The 17254-nt window shown below is 42.8% G+C and overlaps 1 protein-coding gene across 1 annotated transcript in view; it reads left to right on the top strand.

Annotated features, from left to right (window-relative positions):
* Positions 1 to 17254, top strand: part of LOC309569234 (tyrosinase-like) — a gene marked incomplete at its 3' end in the record, with an annotated part of 306707 nt that overhangs the window by 63238 nt on the left and 226215 nt on the right. The window contains exon 3 of the mRNA XM_082274986.1: positions 1895 to 2108. Coding sequence (XP_082131112.1) covers positions 1895 to 2108 — 214 coding nt within the window. The remainder of the gene's footprint in view (positions 1 to 1894; positions 2109 to 17254) is intronic.

The following is a 17254-nucleotide window of genomic DNA, read 5'->3' on the forward strand; positions in this document are numbered from 1 at the left end:
GTGAATGCCTAATGTACCTTCAGCCACAGAATACTACGTACTTAGCTGTCAGGTAAACCCATGTGGGCTAATTTTTGGGGCCTATACAGGCCAACACTTCTGTATCCTGTGAAAGCCTACTGAACCTCTCTCCATCAAATACTAAGTTCTTTGCTGTCAGTTAAACCCATGTGGGCTAATTTTTGGGGCTTATACAGGCTGACACTTTTGTATCCTGTGAAAGCCTACTGTACCTCTAGCCATCAAATACTAAGTTCTTTGCTGTCAGTTCAACCCATGTGAGCTAGTTTATGGGGCCTATACAGGCCAACGCTTCTGTATCCTGTGAACGCCTACTGTACCTCCAGTCGTCAAATAAACGACATTCTTTGCTGTCAGTTAAACCCATGTGGGCTAATTTTTGGGGCCTATACTGGCCGACACTTACTTCTGTATACTGTGTCAATGCCTAATGTACCTTCAGCCACAGAATACTACGTACTTAGCTGTCAGGCAGGTAAACCCATGTGGGCTAATTTTTGGGGCCTATACAGGCCGACACTTACTTCTGCATCCGGTGAATGCCTAATGTACCTTCAGCTACAGAATACTACATTCTTAGCTGTTAGGTAAACCCATGTGGGCTAATTTTTGGGGCCAATACTGGCCGACACTTACTTCTGTTACCTGTGAATGCCTAATGTACCTTCAGCCACAGAATACTACGTTCTTAGCTGTCAGGTAAACACATGTGGGCTAATTTTTGGGGCCTGGAATGGCCGACACTTACTTCTTTATCCTGTGAATGCCAAATTTTTAAGACTGGAAATAAAAAACAATGGGTCTGTAAAGGTTCCGCCAAATTGTGGAATGGATGCGGACCCATTTTACAGATGTGTGAATGCACCCTATATGTATTAGACAATTTATTCACCGGCTGCTGTCAGTTCTGGCTGATTTATGAAAAAAAAAAATATTTTTGCTGTAAAAAAAAAATTTAAAAATTTAGGGCAACTTTTTCAATTGCAATACTTCTGTTATGACATTGTCCATGTGCTGGGACTATTTGTGCACAGCTAGTACGTCTTTTGTGGCTGCAAATATGACCTAAAGGTTTTTAAAGTTCGCCTCCCATTAAAGTCAATGGGGCCCGCCGCAAACTCGCGGTTCGCGGACTTTTGAGAAAATTTGCGTCTGACGTTCACGAACGGCCCCGGCCGATGTTCGTTCATCTCTATTGCCAAATAATCAGGTTGCTAATGTTCTATGAGCAGACATTAAAGTGGAGTTTTTATATTTTGTCTGAATTTTTCCTCAACCCTTGAACATATCATCAACATTTATCGTTGATCACCATCTTGAATCCCCTTTCCACCAATGATGACCACCTTGAATCTCCTCCTTATCATTGATAGCCATCTATGAATCCCCTCTTCTCTAATGATGACCAACTTGAATCCCCTCTCTATCATTGATAACCATCTGTGAATCCCCTCTCTACTAATGATGACCAACTTGAATCCCCATTCTACCAATCACAATCACCTGTAAATCCCTTCCCCATTATTGATAACCAATACTGTCCTTGTTATGCTCTTCTATTAGAACTAAGCTTTAACCCACCCCTTGTATGCTATTGATTCTAGCATGGCATATACAAAATATGACCAAAAGTTGACACTTAACCATCAAACACACACACTAGGGGGCACACCATCACACAGGCTGGGTTGGCAGTACTCCAGGACTGCGCAAAGTTCATATATCAATACATGAGCACCACTCAGTCCTGGAAGAATGCCCTCCCCATTACTAACTAAAGAGGAACAGGGAGTACTGATGATGTAATATTGAAAATCAGCAAATAGGCATTTATCTTTCTCTTAACAAAGCTTTTCATATTTCCATCTTTTAGTCTATTTGCAGCGGGTACAACTATATTGATGTTTACTGCCTGGGTGCTGATGACTTCAATCAGTTGGAGAAACTACACAGGAAGCCTGGCACTAATCCTGATGCCCCTACACTGCCCACCTTCCAAGATGTAGAGGACACTTTGCAATGGAAAGACTTTGACACCTATCCCTACAACAGATCGGCACAAAAAAGCTTCCGTAATATATTAGAAGGTGGGCAAGCAGAATTGTAATGTTACTTTTTTTTTCCCCTTAACCACTTCAGCTCTGGAAGGTTTTACACCCTTAATTCCTCTACTCTTGTAGCTGCTGACTTAGCATTTCTGAAAGGGGGGGGGGGGGATTCCGCTTTAAGCTTAGTAGACATGGGCCGAATGTCGGGCGGCATTGGCCGGTTTAATAGAAACCGGCTGACGTTCAGCTTGTGTGTACTGCATTTGGTCCCACAGAACCGGCTTCTGTTGAAGGGGCATAACTGAAAAAGGTCTGCTGATTGGCTCCCAATCAGCGTTCTCAGCCAATGGCTGAGAGTCTGACCATAGTGTTCTGGTGGGGGGCTGCCCCTCCCTGTCAGAAGACAATAGAACAGCAGCAGAGATCACTGTACTAACATCAGATAGTTAGTACAGCGACTCCCCCCTGAGCTGTCAGTTTTTGTTTTCGTTCAGCCCTGCTGAATTGAACAAAGAAAAAACTATTAGTATGTACCAGGCGATAGTGGAGAAAACTGGTTTTACAGTTTTTTCCAGAATTGGTAACTATGGGATTGGTTGGGTCCTGGAGTCCGGAGGCTTCGAAGATTCTAGGGAGGGAAGAAGCCTCTAGCTCTGTGCCCATGTCTTACTGGAGACCAGCAGCCTGACTGTATAGGTGTGCAAAGCCCTTATAATTAAGGGGCAGGCAGTGATTAAGGGTTCCACCCTGGAGACAGGAAGTCCCCTGCCCAGGCCTGGGTGTGGGCCAGTGCAGCATGGAGTTGTGAGAGAGACGGTGTGTCTTTAGGCAGGAGCCTGTTAAGCCCAGCGGGGCTGTGTGGAGACAGACTCTGAGATTGCAAAGTCTGAATAGCTTTCTATCGTGTTCTATCGTGGTGAAGATAAACACCCCTGGGGGGGTATATGTTTTGGATTTGTTTTTAAACATTTACTTTATTCTTAAATAAAAAAAGTGGGTCATCAAATCTTGAAAATGTATTTCCCAGCTGGGGAAATGAACCTTCGGGGGCCTTTCACAAGGTCCGTCTCCGCAGGTGGACTCCTTGCTGCTCAGCGGGGATCGATCCGCCGATCCCCGCTGAGCAGGCAGATGACAGCTCCGTCTCCGCTCTGTGTGCAGAGAGGGAGGTGTCAGATCCCTGCTGTTCTCTATGGGGGAATCGAATGAGAACGGACCGCCTGTCCGTTCTCATCCGATCCGATCTGTTCCTCCAGACGGATGGAAAATAGGGTTTCCATCCGTCTGGATTTCACGGACAGGATCGGAATCGGATAGCAGCTGGTGTCGGTGGAGATGTCTCTGCTGACATCCGCTGCCCCATAGGGATGCATGGAGGATCCGATCAGGTCCACCTAAAAAACTGACAGGCGGATCTGATCGGATCATACGTGTGAAAGGACCCTAAAGCGATATTAAACCCTTGGTTTTTTTTTAAATACCAAACATGTTATACTTACCTGCTCTGTGTAATGGTTTTGTACAGAGCAGCCCAGATCCTCCTCTTCTCAGATCCTTCTTCGGTGCTCCTGGCCCCACCCTCCTGCCGGGTGCCCCTACAGCAAGCAGCTTGCTCTGGGGTCACCCAAGCAGGCGCGCTCCCGACCCAGGGCTCTGTGTGTCCATTCACACACGAAGCCCCCTCTGTCTCCTGATTGGCTCACAAAAGCCAATCAGGAGTGGGAGTCCCCGGAGAGGCAAGGCTCTCGTGGACATCACTGGATCGAGAGAGGGCTTAGGTAAGCATAAGGGGGGTGGGGGGGGGGGCTGCTGCATACAGAAGGTTTTTAACCTTCATGCATAGAGTGCGTGAAGGTAAAAAACCTTGTGCCTTTACAACCACTTTAATGGCAAGGGCACTATACTTGAGAGAAACCCCCAAATACCACAAGATATAGACAAAACTAAAAAACTTGACATTGGTTCCCTAATCCATCAAAAATAAAACAAAACAAAAAACCCTTTACACAGGTGAGGAAATTCTAATTCCTGGGTATGGACCCTGATTTTTAAAACCATAGGGGCACCTTAGATCAGTGACGGCTGGAGCTTAATTTTTTTTGGGGGGCGGCAAACAAACTCCCTTCCTGGTCCACACTCACCCCATCCATGGTAGAGGCCTCCCCAGCTTTTTCTCCTTGCTAATCCGGTCTTAAGATCCACCTCCTGTCCTGATTGGCTGGGAGGAGAAGCCTTAATTTGCTAATGTCACAAGTGGGTGGATTCTGGGCGTAGTGCTCTGAGCCCAACCATTTTGAAGCCAATCAGAGCCTCAGGCTCTAATCATATGCTTCCAAAAAAAAAAAATGAATGGGAGCCTATGAGCCCGGCACCCCACATGGAAATTAGGCCCCTGCGCCCCTTATGAACCAGCCACCGCTGCCTTAGACACTTGTACTACAGAAATGGTTGTAGAAATGTATTAGGTTTATGTCACAGGGCCATTCTACATGCAGATAGTAATAATACCGAAAGATTAGTAGGGGTTTTTCTTTTTTTTTTTACAAATATAAGTTTTATTAAGATTTCAGGGTGAGACAGTATAATCCAAAATTCAATAGACAAAACATATCATATTCAAATATATTTCTACATCAATCTGTTCATTACACAGCTAATTTTGGATGTGCTCTTCTCACCCTATCATCCCTATTTCTATATAACCCAAATCAACCCCGGACATTTTTAATTTTTTAATTTGCCAAACTCAGCATTAGCTTGTGGTACCTACAGACCCAATAAAGGAAAATAGAAAGACATGGGAACTCAAAAGGAAATGTAACCAGAGGACTATAACCTTGTTATATTATCTTTGTAGGTTTTGTTAATCCAGCAAATGGGAGCACACAACAGACTACCATGCATAACCTGGTCCATAACTTCCTTGGAGGAACGATGTCTGAGGTTCCAATCTCCAGCAATGATCCTATGTTTATACTGCACCATTGTTTTGTTGACAAGTACGTTTTATTACCAAATCTGTTTCAATAAAGGTGGGCAACTTACTAGATAAATAGGACTTCAAAAACAGCCCATGGCATCACCAAAGGGCCATATACACTCACCGGCCTATATACACTCACCGGCCACTTTATTCGGTACACCTTGCTAGTACCTGGTTGGACCCCCTTTTGTCTGACGTGAGCTCTAACGTGTTTCACCCACAACAGTCCTAGCCTAGAGAAAAGTTTGGTTACAGGGGTACAAACTTGAGCAACACTATTAAACTGTAATAAATGCATATATTTACAGTATACAGTAAAACCTTGGATTGCGAGCATAATTCGTTCTGAAAACATGCTTGTAATCCAAAGCACTCTCATATCAAAGCGAATTTTCCCATAAGAAATAATGGAAACTCAGATGATTCGTTCCACAACCATTTATTCATAAGTCTTTCAGTTTATAGTCTATATACAAAGATTATAGCAATGTGATAGGTTGTGTCATCATAAAATGTCCATCCACAAATGGCGCCTCCACAAGGGGATGAGAAGCAAAATCCAGCAGGAGCTACAGAGTATAAAAGAGAAGAGAGGCGCCTCTAAGTGTAGCAGTATGGGGACATTTAATGAAGGTACAACATTTAGCAACTCACATGGTTGATGATTAAGAGGCACATCTAAGTATGCAGGCATCCGGCGTAAAGCTGTCCACATAGATTACTTCTGAACCACTGGCTCTCACCGATGTCAGTCTGCAATTGTGATTGGGAAGACTACCCTGCAGTAGAGTGATCTGAAAGCGAGACTTTGAATCGCTCGTGGAGCGCAGCGTGGAAGGGTGTGATGAAGATGGCAGTGCGGAGGATGGTCTATATGGACAGCTTTACCCCGGATGCCTGAATACTTAGATGTGCCTGTTTTAATCATCAACCATGTGAGCTGCTAAATATTGAACCTTCATTAAATGTAATAATATTGCTACACTTAGAGGCGCCTCTCTTCTCTTTTATAAAGAAAAAAGATAGCCCTAATGGGACTTTATATGAGGTGAATACAATAGTCACTAGGAGTAAAAAAGTAGATTTTATTGTAAAATACAATGCATAATAAATATATATGTGTGCATGAACACAAGCATAATTGCAAGACATGTAAGGCAGATTGAACACATTGAAGAAGTAACAACATTGCAGCATATTGAACATAATAACAGCATATCAACATCAATGTAACATGACGATAAATAATTTGTAATGGAGACTCTACGCGTTTCGTGGGTCCTTATGCCCACTCATCAGGAGTATATAGATAAATCTGTATGAAAATAATGAAATAAGATGTCAATGTCCACTATGCATTATTTGGCCAGCAAATATGGAATTTCAAAAAATGAATAAAAATAAGAAATGTGTGTAGCCCAAATGGGGAAACCACACTTACTTCTGGCTAAATCAGACTGGAAAACACTACCATAGAGTGGGGGTATATTCGTCTGATCCGGGAGCTGAAGGGGCAAGGATATGCTGCACCACGGCGGAGAGCCAGGAGAGGAGACATATGTGGTTAGAAAAGGTGAATCAAGGTGGATGAAGTGACACTGGCTGGAAATATATAAATATGTATGAATAAATGAGTATATCGGTACATTTATATAAATGAATCAATCAGTATATCATAATATAAAGGTATGTACTGTATCACGAAGTGATACCAAAAAGAAAGAAGAAGTATTTATATATGGAAAATGTATTCCAACAAAACCAGTGTCAGAATCAAAAAAAAAAAAGGGAGAAAACAGGCAATAAAAGAAAAGAAGCTTAGGACCCAAGAAAAAGTGCTGATCTCTGTGCATCTAATGAACCAAGAAAATGACCAAAGTGCTAGATCACAAGAGAAAAGGTGAGAAGAGTAAGTAGACTTGTCTGACTGTGAAACATTAGTGGGATTGACACATGTGTAAAGTTACACAGGATGGCAGTAGTAAAAAGTAGCAATATTGTGAGAATGGAATCAGATTGAGACAAGTGTATAAACAAAAGTAACCAGAGAAAGTGAAGAGACAGGGGGGAGTGAGAAATCAGTGAGTGAGATAACCCCGTAGTCAGGAGCTCAAGACATGGCAGGAAAAGAGAAATGTGCAGAGACCAATGATGTATCCCAATAAGAAGAGAAAAAATGAAGATGAATAGACATGAAGCAGTGAAGTGCAAAGAGAGATGGTTCCTCACCTAAATGTCCGTGTAGGCTGCATGCAAATCCAGTCCCTAACTTCGTGATACAGTACATACCTTTATATTATGATATACTGATTAAAATAATATGTACCGATAAATGTACCGATATACTCATTTATTCATACATATTTATATATTTCCAGCCAGTGTCACTTCATCCACCTTGATTCACCTTTTCTAACCACATATGTCTCCTCTCCTGGCTCTCCGCCGTGGTGCAGCATATCCTTGCCCCTTCAGCTCCCGGATCAGACGAATATACCCCCACTCTATGGTAGTGTTTTCCAGTCTGATTTAGCCAGAAGTAAGTGTGGTTTCCCCATTTGGGCTACACACATTTCTTATTTTTATTCATTTTTTGAAATTCCATATTTGCTGGCCAAATAATGCATAGTTGACATTGACATCTTATTTCATTTTTTTCATACAGATTTATCTATATACTTCTGATGAGTGGGCATAAGGACCCACGAAACGCGTAGAGTCTCCATTACAAATTATTTATCGTCATGTTACATTGATGTTGATATGCTGTTATTATGTTCAATATGCTGCAATGTTGTTACTTCTTCAATGTGTTCAATCTGCCTTACATGTCTTGCAATTATGCTTGTGTTCATGCACACATATATATTTATTATGCATTGTATTTTACAATAAAATCTACTTTTTTACTCCTAGTGACTATTGTATTCACCTCATATAAAGTCCCATTAGGGCTATCTTTTTTCTTTGCAAATATTAGGGATGGAGGTGTTTACAATTGCAAGTGTTAGACCAACCCCTCTTGACTCTTCTCTTTTATACCCAGTTGTGACATGACGCTACTTGTATATCAAGACATCGCTTGTATATCAAGTCAAAATTTATTTAAAAAATGTGCTTGTCTTGCAAAGCGCTCTCAAACCAAGGTTTTACTGTATACACTCACTGGGCACTTTATAAGGTACCCCTTTCTAGTATGGGGTTGGACGGACCCCCTTTTGCCTTCAGAACTGCCTTCATTCTTCGTGGCATAGATACAACAAGGTGTTGGAAACTCCCCAGAGATTTTGCTCCATAGTGACATGATAACGTCGCGCAGTTGCTGCAGATTTGTCGGCTGCAAATCCATGATACGAATTTCCCGTTCCACCACATCCCAAAGGTGCTCTATTGGATGAGATATGGTGAGTGTGGAGGCCATTGGAGGACAGTGACCTCATTGTCATGGTGAAGAAACCAGTGGTGAGATGATTGGAGCTTTGTGACATGGTGCATTATCCTGCTGGAAGGAGCCATCAGAAGATGGGGACACTGTAGTCATAAAGGGATGGCCATGGTCAGCAACAATACTCAGGTAGGGTTTGGCCTTTAAACGGTGTTCAATTGGTACTGAGGGGCCCAAAGTGTGCCAAGAAAATACCCCTCACCAGTGAGAACCGGTGATACAAGGAAGGATGGATCCATGCGCCAAATTCTGACCCTCCCATCTGAATGTCGCAGCTGAAATCCAGACTCATCAGACCAGGCAACGTTTTTCCAATCTTATATTGTCCAATTTTGGTGAGCCTGTGCCAATTGTAGCCTCAGTTTTCTGTTCTTAGCTGACAGGAGTGGCACCCAGTGTGGTCTTCTGCTGCTGTAGCTCATCTGCTTTAAAGTGATTGTAAAGTCTTGTTTTTTTTTTTAGTGGAACAGGGGACCCGGACGAGCGACAGAAGGCAGCAGGAGGGGGGGGGGAACGTCCCCTCCCCCTGCTTGTGCACTGGGGGCATGTCAGGACAAGTCTGATCATTGGAGGAGAGCATATATAAACGGTGGGGGGTACTGCGCTTCTGGGTAAGTGAATAATATTGAATAATAAATAAATAAAATGCACTAAAACTGGTGTATGTGACTAACACAGTGTATACACATGGGAACTAAACCATATACATAAAATTCATAATCATAGTGAACAAGGGTAAACAAACAATAACCTAAAAATCACTTAATGTGTTCATCATTCTTTAGTGATAGATAAAGTGCTCAGGTGCATATATAAGTGTCGTCTGTGCTTCACAGAAAAATAAATCGCGGTCTGGGTGTAAATAAAGTCCAAAGACTAAAAAAATTGTGCAGGTGAATAAACATAAGTCCACAGGTGCTATTCCTTCACCAACCACCGTGCTATAAAAAATGGGGTGCTTCTCCTTCCCCTCAGGGTGTCCAAGCCTCTCACCTTAAATACTAAGGGTAAAAGCCTTAATAGTCATCCAGGGGGCTCCTCTCCAGTTTTATGCCGTACTCCACTAGTGACAGATATCTGGGCTACTGCAGATGATAAGACTCCCTCTCCCACTCCAGATTCTCCACAGTTCCAATGGCTCTCAAAACAGAATGCTCAAAATAGTGCAGTATGTCTGGATAATGGGTTCTTTATTAAAATTAGCTTTAAAAATACTCACATTTGTTGAGTATAAACAGCGCAAAAACAAAGGATAGCGTCGGAGTGGGATCGCAGTCCTCACTTCCGCGATGTGCGTCACTTCCGGTCCGAACGTCCCTACGCGTTACGCCACTTCCGCGTCACGTGGCTTCTTCAGGGGTAGCTATTGGACGCGTGTGACGCTCATAAATACTGTTGAAGCCGGATATACTGATCTCGCCATTTTGGATAAGGGTGTTGGATTGATTGTCCGAAAACCGGATATACCGATTCCGCCATCTTACTGGAGCCCGCTCCGGACTTACATAGTATTTCATAATTATATAATTTGGTCTGTGAGTAACGATTTGCAACTGACTGTATAAATACAGACAGGGCAATCGTATTCATAAGGAAGTGCAACTAGATAAAGCCGAATCCATTCAAGTTATTAACGGAGGACTGTGTCCCGGGAGTGTAGCACATATTACCATTACTGAATAATTGAATATTTTATGCTAATACCTAATAATATATACTCTAAAATTCCTATACATTTGAATACATCATTAAAATATAATTAAATTGATAAACCCTGAAAGAAATAATAATAATAAAGCACTGGGTCAAAAGGTACATTCATAAATAATCCTAAATCGCATAATCACTGATTCATCTCAAATATATATATAATGTATCCCAAAATCCATATATCTACAGGCAGATATTTATATATAGACAAAAATAATATTAGTGTGTCCAATATATGTTAAAATAATGAATATTATTAAAAAAATATATATATAATATATTCAATGGGTCCTAATCAACGGAAGGAAACAAAAGAAAGATGTATAATAAGTTCCTACCACCAGGTGGAACCCATTTTAGAAACTAGGGAGATATAGTCATAGAATAATGGACAGATGATGAAGGATGGTATAAATAGGGATCTAGAGTCTCCTAATGGGATAAAGTGGTTCAATACCATCCTTCATCATCTGTCCATTATTCTATGACTATATCTCCCTAGTTTCTAAAATGGGTTCCACCTGGTGGTAGGAACTTATTATACATCTTTCTTTTGTTTCCTTCCGTTGATTAGGACCCATTGAATATATTATATATATATTTTTTTAATAATATTCATTATTTTAACATATATTGGACACACTAATATTATTTTTGTCTATATATAAATATCTGCCTGTAGATATATGGATTTTGGGATACATTATATATATATTTGAGATGAATCAGTGATTATGCGATTTAGGATTATTTATGAATGTACCTTTTGACCCAGTGCTTTATTATTATTATTTCTTTCAGGGTTTATCAATTTAATTATATTTTAATGATGTATTCAAATGTATAGGAATTTTAGAGTATATATTATTAGGTATTAGCATAAAATATTCAATTATTCAGTAATGGTAATATGTGCTACACTCCCGGGACACAGTCCTCCGTTAATAACTTGAATGGATTCGGCTTTATCTAGTTGCACTTCCTTATGAATACGATTGCCCTGTCTGTATTTATACAGTCAGTTGCAAATCGTTACTCACAGACCAAATTATATAATTATGAAATACTATGTAAGTCCGGAGCGGGCTCCAGTAAGATGGCGGAATCGGTATATCCGGTTTTCGGACAATCAATCCAACACCCTTATCCAAAATGGCGAGATCAGTATATCCGGCTTCAACAGTATTTATGAGCGTCACACGCGTCCAATAGCTACCCCTGAAGAAGCCACGTGACGCGGAAGTGGCGTAACGCGTAGGGACGTTCGGACCGGAAGTGACGCACATCGCGGAAGTGAGGACTGCGATCCCACTCCGACGCTATCCTTTGTTTTTGCGCTGTTTATACTCAACAAATGTGAGTATTTTTAAAGCTAATTTTAATAAAGAACCCATTATCCAGACATACTGCACTATTTTGAGCATTCTGTTTTGAGAGCCATTGGAACTGTGGAGAATCTGGAGTGGGAGAGGGAGTCTTATCATCTGCAGTAGCCCAGATATCTGTCACTAGTGGAGTACGGCATAAAACTGGAGAGGAGCCCCCTGGATGACTATTAAGGCTTTTACCCTTAGTCTTTAAGGTGAGAGGCTTGGACACCCTGAGGGGAAGGAGAAGCACCCCATTTTTTATAGCACGGTGGTTGGTGAAGGAATAGCACCTGTGGACTTATGTTTATTCACCTGCACAATTTTTTTAGTCTTTGGACTTTATTTACACCCAGACCGCGATTTATTTTTCTGTGAAGCACAGACGACACTTATATATGCACCTGAGCACTTTATCTATCACTAAAGAATGATGAACACATTAAGTGATTTTTAGGTTATTGTTTGTTTACCCTTGTTCACTATGATTATGAATTTTATGTATATGGTTTAGTTCCCATGTGTATACACTGTGTTAGTCACATACACCAGTTTTAGTGCATTTTATTTATTTATTATTCAATATTATTCACTTACCCAGAAGCGCAGTACCCCCCACCGTTTATATATCTCACACTGTATGGTCACCAGTTCCGGTACTAGCAGCATCTGGGGTCTCCATTTTATCCCCTATCACCCTAGTTTAGACAGCGCAGGACTCATTGTACTATACGATTGGAGGAGAGCAGGCTGAGTTCCCAGCACAGCTAGAGAACTGACCGTGGTGTGCTCTCCTGCTTAGTGTGGTCAGTTTTGAATAAGAAAGCAGAAGGAGTGACAGGATCACCAGGGATTTTACATAAAGGAAACAATACAAAGAGAATAGGGGACTTTCTCATACAAGTACACGGCACAGCAGGAATATGAAATGCTGGGGTAATGCTGGGGCATGACAGCTGCCGGAAATCAGCCGATACACAGTCTTCTGTGCCACTATCTCCTGCCCTGTGGGGACCTCTGTGTGCGGGGAGGGAGGGGGGATGGGGGGAGGGGTAACATGTTTTGAATAGAATTTTAATATTTCTGAAAATTGTTTTAGCCATGAGAAAAAAAAAATTCCCGGAAGAAATGGACATTTTTGGAAAAACCGAAAAAAAAAAAAAATTCAGTGTGGAGTTTTACAAATTGAAAGTAGTTTTGTCACACTGGGAAGGTGAAATTCAGTGTATATAAAAGTATTATGCTTGAAATAAAAGTGCAGTTTTTTTCAGTAAATAAACTAAACTTTTCTTTACAAATGGAATAACAAAGACTGTTACATTTTACCTATACATGAGAACAGGTATTCCCCTCCCCCCATTTCCCTCGTAATAATCTAAAAGCTTCTTGCCAATATGCATGTTCAGTTAACCGCTTGCCCGACTGCCTGCCACAGATTTATTGCGACAGGCTGGCTCGGCTGCAGGAACCGACGTAGGGGTACGTCGGCTCGCTGGAGTGGTCCTGGGGGTGAGCACGTGCCGCCACCGCGCACCCGCCCCCACTAGGCAGCGGGGATGCCAATGCACAGGACCAGCGGCACCGATTGCCGCCGGGCACCCGCGATCGCTCCCCGCTGAGAGAGAAGGACGGCCAGCTGTTGTAAACACAGCCGACCGTTGTTCTCTCTGGAATGATCACAGAGCGCCTGTGATCCTTCTATATAGGATCACAGGTCTCTATGATCATTTCACAACTCTGTCCCTCATACAGTTAGAAAACACCCCCTAGGCTCACATGTAACCCTTTGATCACCCCTAGGTTAAAGAGGTTGTAAACTCTTTTTTTTTTTTTACACCCTGAAAGACAAACACATAATGAGCTAGTATGCATCGCATACTAGCTCATTATAAAATGCTTACCTCAGAATGAGCCCCCGCCGTGCCGCCCGCTTACCTGTATGACGGGCGACATGTTAAGTCGCCCGTCTTCCGGGATCGCGGCATCCGGCCATCTGATTGGCCGGAGCCGCGGTGACGTCAATCCCGTGCATGTGCGCGGGAGCCGACGGTCACGGCACGGGGCTCTGAAGGAACGGCACCAGCGGCCGTTCCTTCAGAGCGCATGGCCAGTGACGTCACTGGCTGCATGTAAGGTAAATATCTCCTAAACGGTACATGTTTAGGAGATATTTACAGTACCTATAGGTAAGCCTTAATATAGGATCACCTATAGGTACAACTTCCTGAGGAGGGTTTACTTCCTCTTTAACCCCTTCCCTGCCAGTGTCATTAGTACAGTGACAGTGCATATTTTTAGCACTGATTACTGTAATAATGTCACTGGTCCCCCCAAAAGTGTCAGAAATGATTTGTTGGTGTTAGCCAACAATATAATTAGGTTTATCTATTATTTTTTATAATGTTGGGATAATATAATCATTATGATCTCTGTTTGAAACTATTATACCGCGTGAATCATTGCTGAACTTTGCACATTGCATGCTAAACAATATTGGCTGACCCAATCCTTTATAAATCCTCCAGTTGCCCCCAGTGGCAGTTTGAAAACAGTGGCTGTCCTTCGAAACATGTTATCGTCCCCTGTACCCTCCCCCCCTTCCCCCCAACATAGAGGTGAACTGTGGGTGTGTTATGGTTTTTTTTTCTAATAAACAATGCTTTTATTCTAATGTGGATCCCGCGCTCCTGTGTTTCTGTTCTTATGAGACTGCTAGAGGTTACGGTCATTACAGTACCTTGAAAATCAATGCTTCATCGTCTATTACTGACTTAATCTTGCAGGAATGTAGGAGTCAGGGGAAGAAACTGGCATGCCATGGGAACACAGGCCTGGGAAGAAGGGATATATGTTCCTAAAGTGTGTCTATGGTGGGGAAGGGGGGTGTCTGGGTTAGGTAGGTGGTTGGGCAAGGATGTGCCTGTAGGGAATGTGAGACAGCCAAGAAAGAATGTCTTTTGTTGAGGTGTCCAGGGATAGACATCTGCCTCTGCAGGGCATAAGACGGTTGTTAAAAGTGGGAGAGGCAACTGAGGATGGATTTCTGAGAGTGGGGTAGGGCCAGAAATTGATATCTGTCAGTGGGGTATGGGGTTGAGATGGATGAGGGGGCCAGAAATGGATATCTGTCAGTGGGGTAGAGGGTTGAGGAGGCCAGAAATGGATATCTGCTAGTGGGGTAGGGGGTTAAGGAGGCCAGAAATGCATATATGTTAGTGGGGTATGGGGTTAAGATGGATGAGGGGGCCAGAAATGGATATCTGTCAGTGGGGTAGAGGGTTGAGGAGGCCAGAAATGGATATCTGTCAGTGGGGTAGGGGGTTGAGGAGGCCAGAAATGCATATCTGTCAGTGGGGTATGGGGTTGAGATGGATGAGGGGGGGCAGAAATGGATATCTGTCAGTGGGGTAGGGGGTTGAGGAGGCCAGAAATTGATATCTGTTAATGGGGTAGGGGGTTGAGGAGGCCAGAAATGGATATCTATCAGTGGAGTAGGGGGTTGAGGAGGCCAGAAATGGATATCTGTCAGTGGGGTAGGGGGTTAAGATGGCCAGAAATGCATATCTGTCAGTGGGGTTTGGGGTTGAGATGGATGAGGGGGGCAGAAATGGATATCTGTCAGTGGGGTAGGGGGTTGAGGAGGCCAGAAATTGATATCTGTCAATAGGGTAGAGGGTTGAGGAGGCCAGAAATGGATATCTATCAGTGGGGTATGGGGTTGAGGTGGATGAGGGGGCCAGAAATGGATATCTGTCAGTGGGGTAGGGGGTTGGGGAGGCCAGAAATGGATATCTGTCAGTGGGGTAGGGGGTTGAGGAGGCAAGAAATGGATATCTGTCATTGGGGTAGGGGGTTGAGGGGGATGAGGGAGCCAGAAATGGATATCTGTCAGTGGGGTAGGGGGTTGAGGAGGCCAGAAATGGATATCTGTCAGTGGGGTAGGGGGTTGAGGGGAACGAGGGAGCCAGAAATGGATATCTGTCAGTGGGGGTAGGGGGTTGAGGAGGCCAGAAATGGATATCTGTCAATGGGGAAGGGGGTTGAGGAGGCCAGAAATGAATATCTGTCAGTGGAAGATAGTGAAAATGTAAGAGAGGGGTGGATTTAAGGAGTGAAGGGAGGGGTGGTAGTGGGATTGTCGATTGGGGGGGGGGGTGATAAGGTAGCCACTAGCCAGGGTAATCTATATGTGTTTGTAGAGAAAGAGGAGTGAGTGAGGTTACCAGGAATGGATATGGGATGGGAGGTGAGCTGCTGTGAATGTTGAAGAGCTGACATGGAAGTTTTTTGCGATTATTTGCTCCGGTCACATATCTTTGGAGGATCGGGGACTGATCAGTGTCTGACATGTTTTGGTGGTCAGGGACAGAGGAAGCCAGGAATGTGGTACAATTGTGGTGTGTACGTAGTGCAGGGATTGATTAATTGGGTAATACAGGAAAATAGATTTTGTGACCGAATCCCCCCAATGACAAAACGCAAATAAGGCTTTATATAATAGGATTTTTGTATGGAGATTCATTATCTTTATCTATCCATAAATATTTCTAGGATATTTGAAGAATGGCTTCGCAGATACAATGCAACTCCAGATGTGTACCCTGAAAATGATCAACCAGGTCAAGGTCCTGACGAATGTGTTACTCCGTACTTCCCGTGTTACACTAATAAACAGCTCTTACACAGGTCAGATGTATTTGGATACAAGTACTCTAAACACAATTGGATGTAATATTCCATTGCAGCAAGTCTTATCAGATTGACGTCTGTCTTTAAATCTCTTTACTTGACTGCTTAATCTGAGGACAACAGCAAGTTCTCATAACAAATCTGTCCAATCATCTCACTTCAAAAATCCTAATGCTGATTTTCCAGAGTAACTATGTAAACCATAATACAATCTAACTGCAAAATAAAAATGAATTGCCGATAGTAGTGGTCAGTTTTTATTTGTCTGAAAATGTTACTTAATTGTCCATCATTGGGATCGAATATCTTCAACACCAGCTGAGTCATTGACCCCAAAGAAGCATGGAGGTCAGGAATTCTGTCTTCACTTGCCACATAATGGTTCTAAAATGCTTTAGGTGTGCTGGACAGAATTTAATTTTTTTCTTGATAATCAGAGTTTTAGCTTTGAGCCTCTCTGATGAAGGGTCTTTGAGCCCTTGTGGGGGTCCTAGGCTGGTCTACTTCTGCAGGTACCAGGCAGGAAGCTGGTTTCTCAAGCTGAGCCTTGAGTGAAAAATCATACACATAAAAATGTTGATTCTGGACTTAAAGCTGAATTAAAGATACTGTATGAATTGTACGGATACTTACATTAGACCAGCGTGGACCAATGTACAGTAAGTATGTATGTGCCATACCTGGCCGAGCCTGTGGAAGCTGAAGATCGCTGTAGTAGGCACCTCTAGTACCATGATCAGTACTAGTTTCTGAGTCCCAGGCTGAGTGGCTGCCCTACTGCTTAGTGAACACTGGAGGCTTCTCACTCTGCATGGCGCACGATTCAGAGAACACTTTGCAGTTTCTAAATGAATGTAAAGCAATCTCTGATTGGACAAGCTGGAGATCATGACATAACTGTCCTGCCTCTCCACCTTGTCTAATCAAAGAACTCTGCATTCATTGAGAAAATGCAAAGTATTTTCTGAATGATGACAATGGCGAACATTTG

This window comes from Pelophylax lessonae (assembly GCF_965119305.1).
Source record: "Pelophylax lessonae genome assembly, chromosome: 13".
In the NCBI taxonomy this organism is placed as follows: domain Eukaryota; kingdom Metazoa; phylum Chordata; class Amphibia; order Anura; family Ranidae; genus Pelophylax; species Pelophylax lessonae.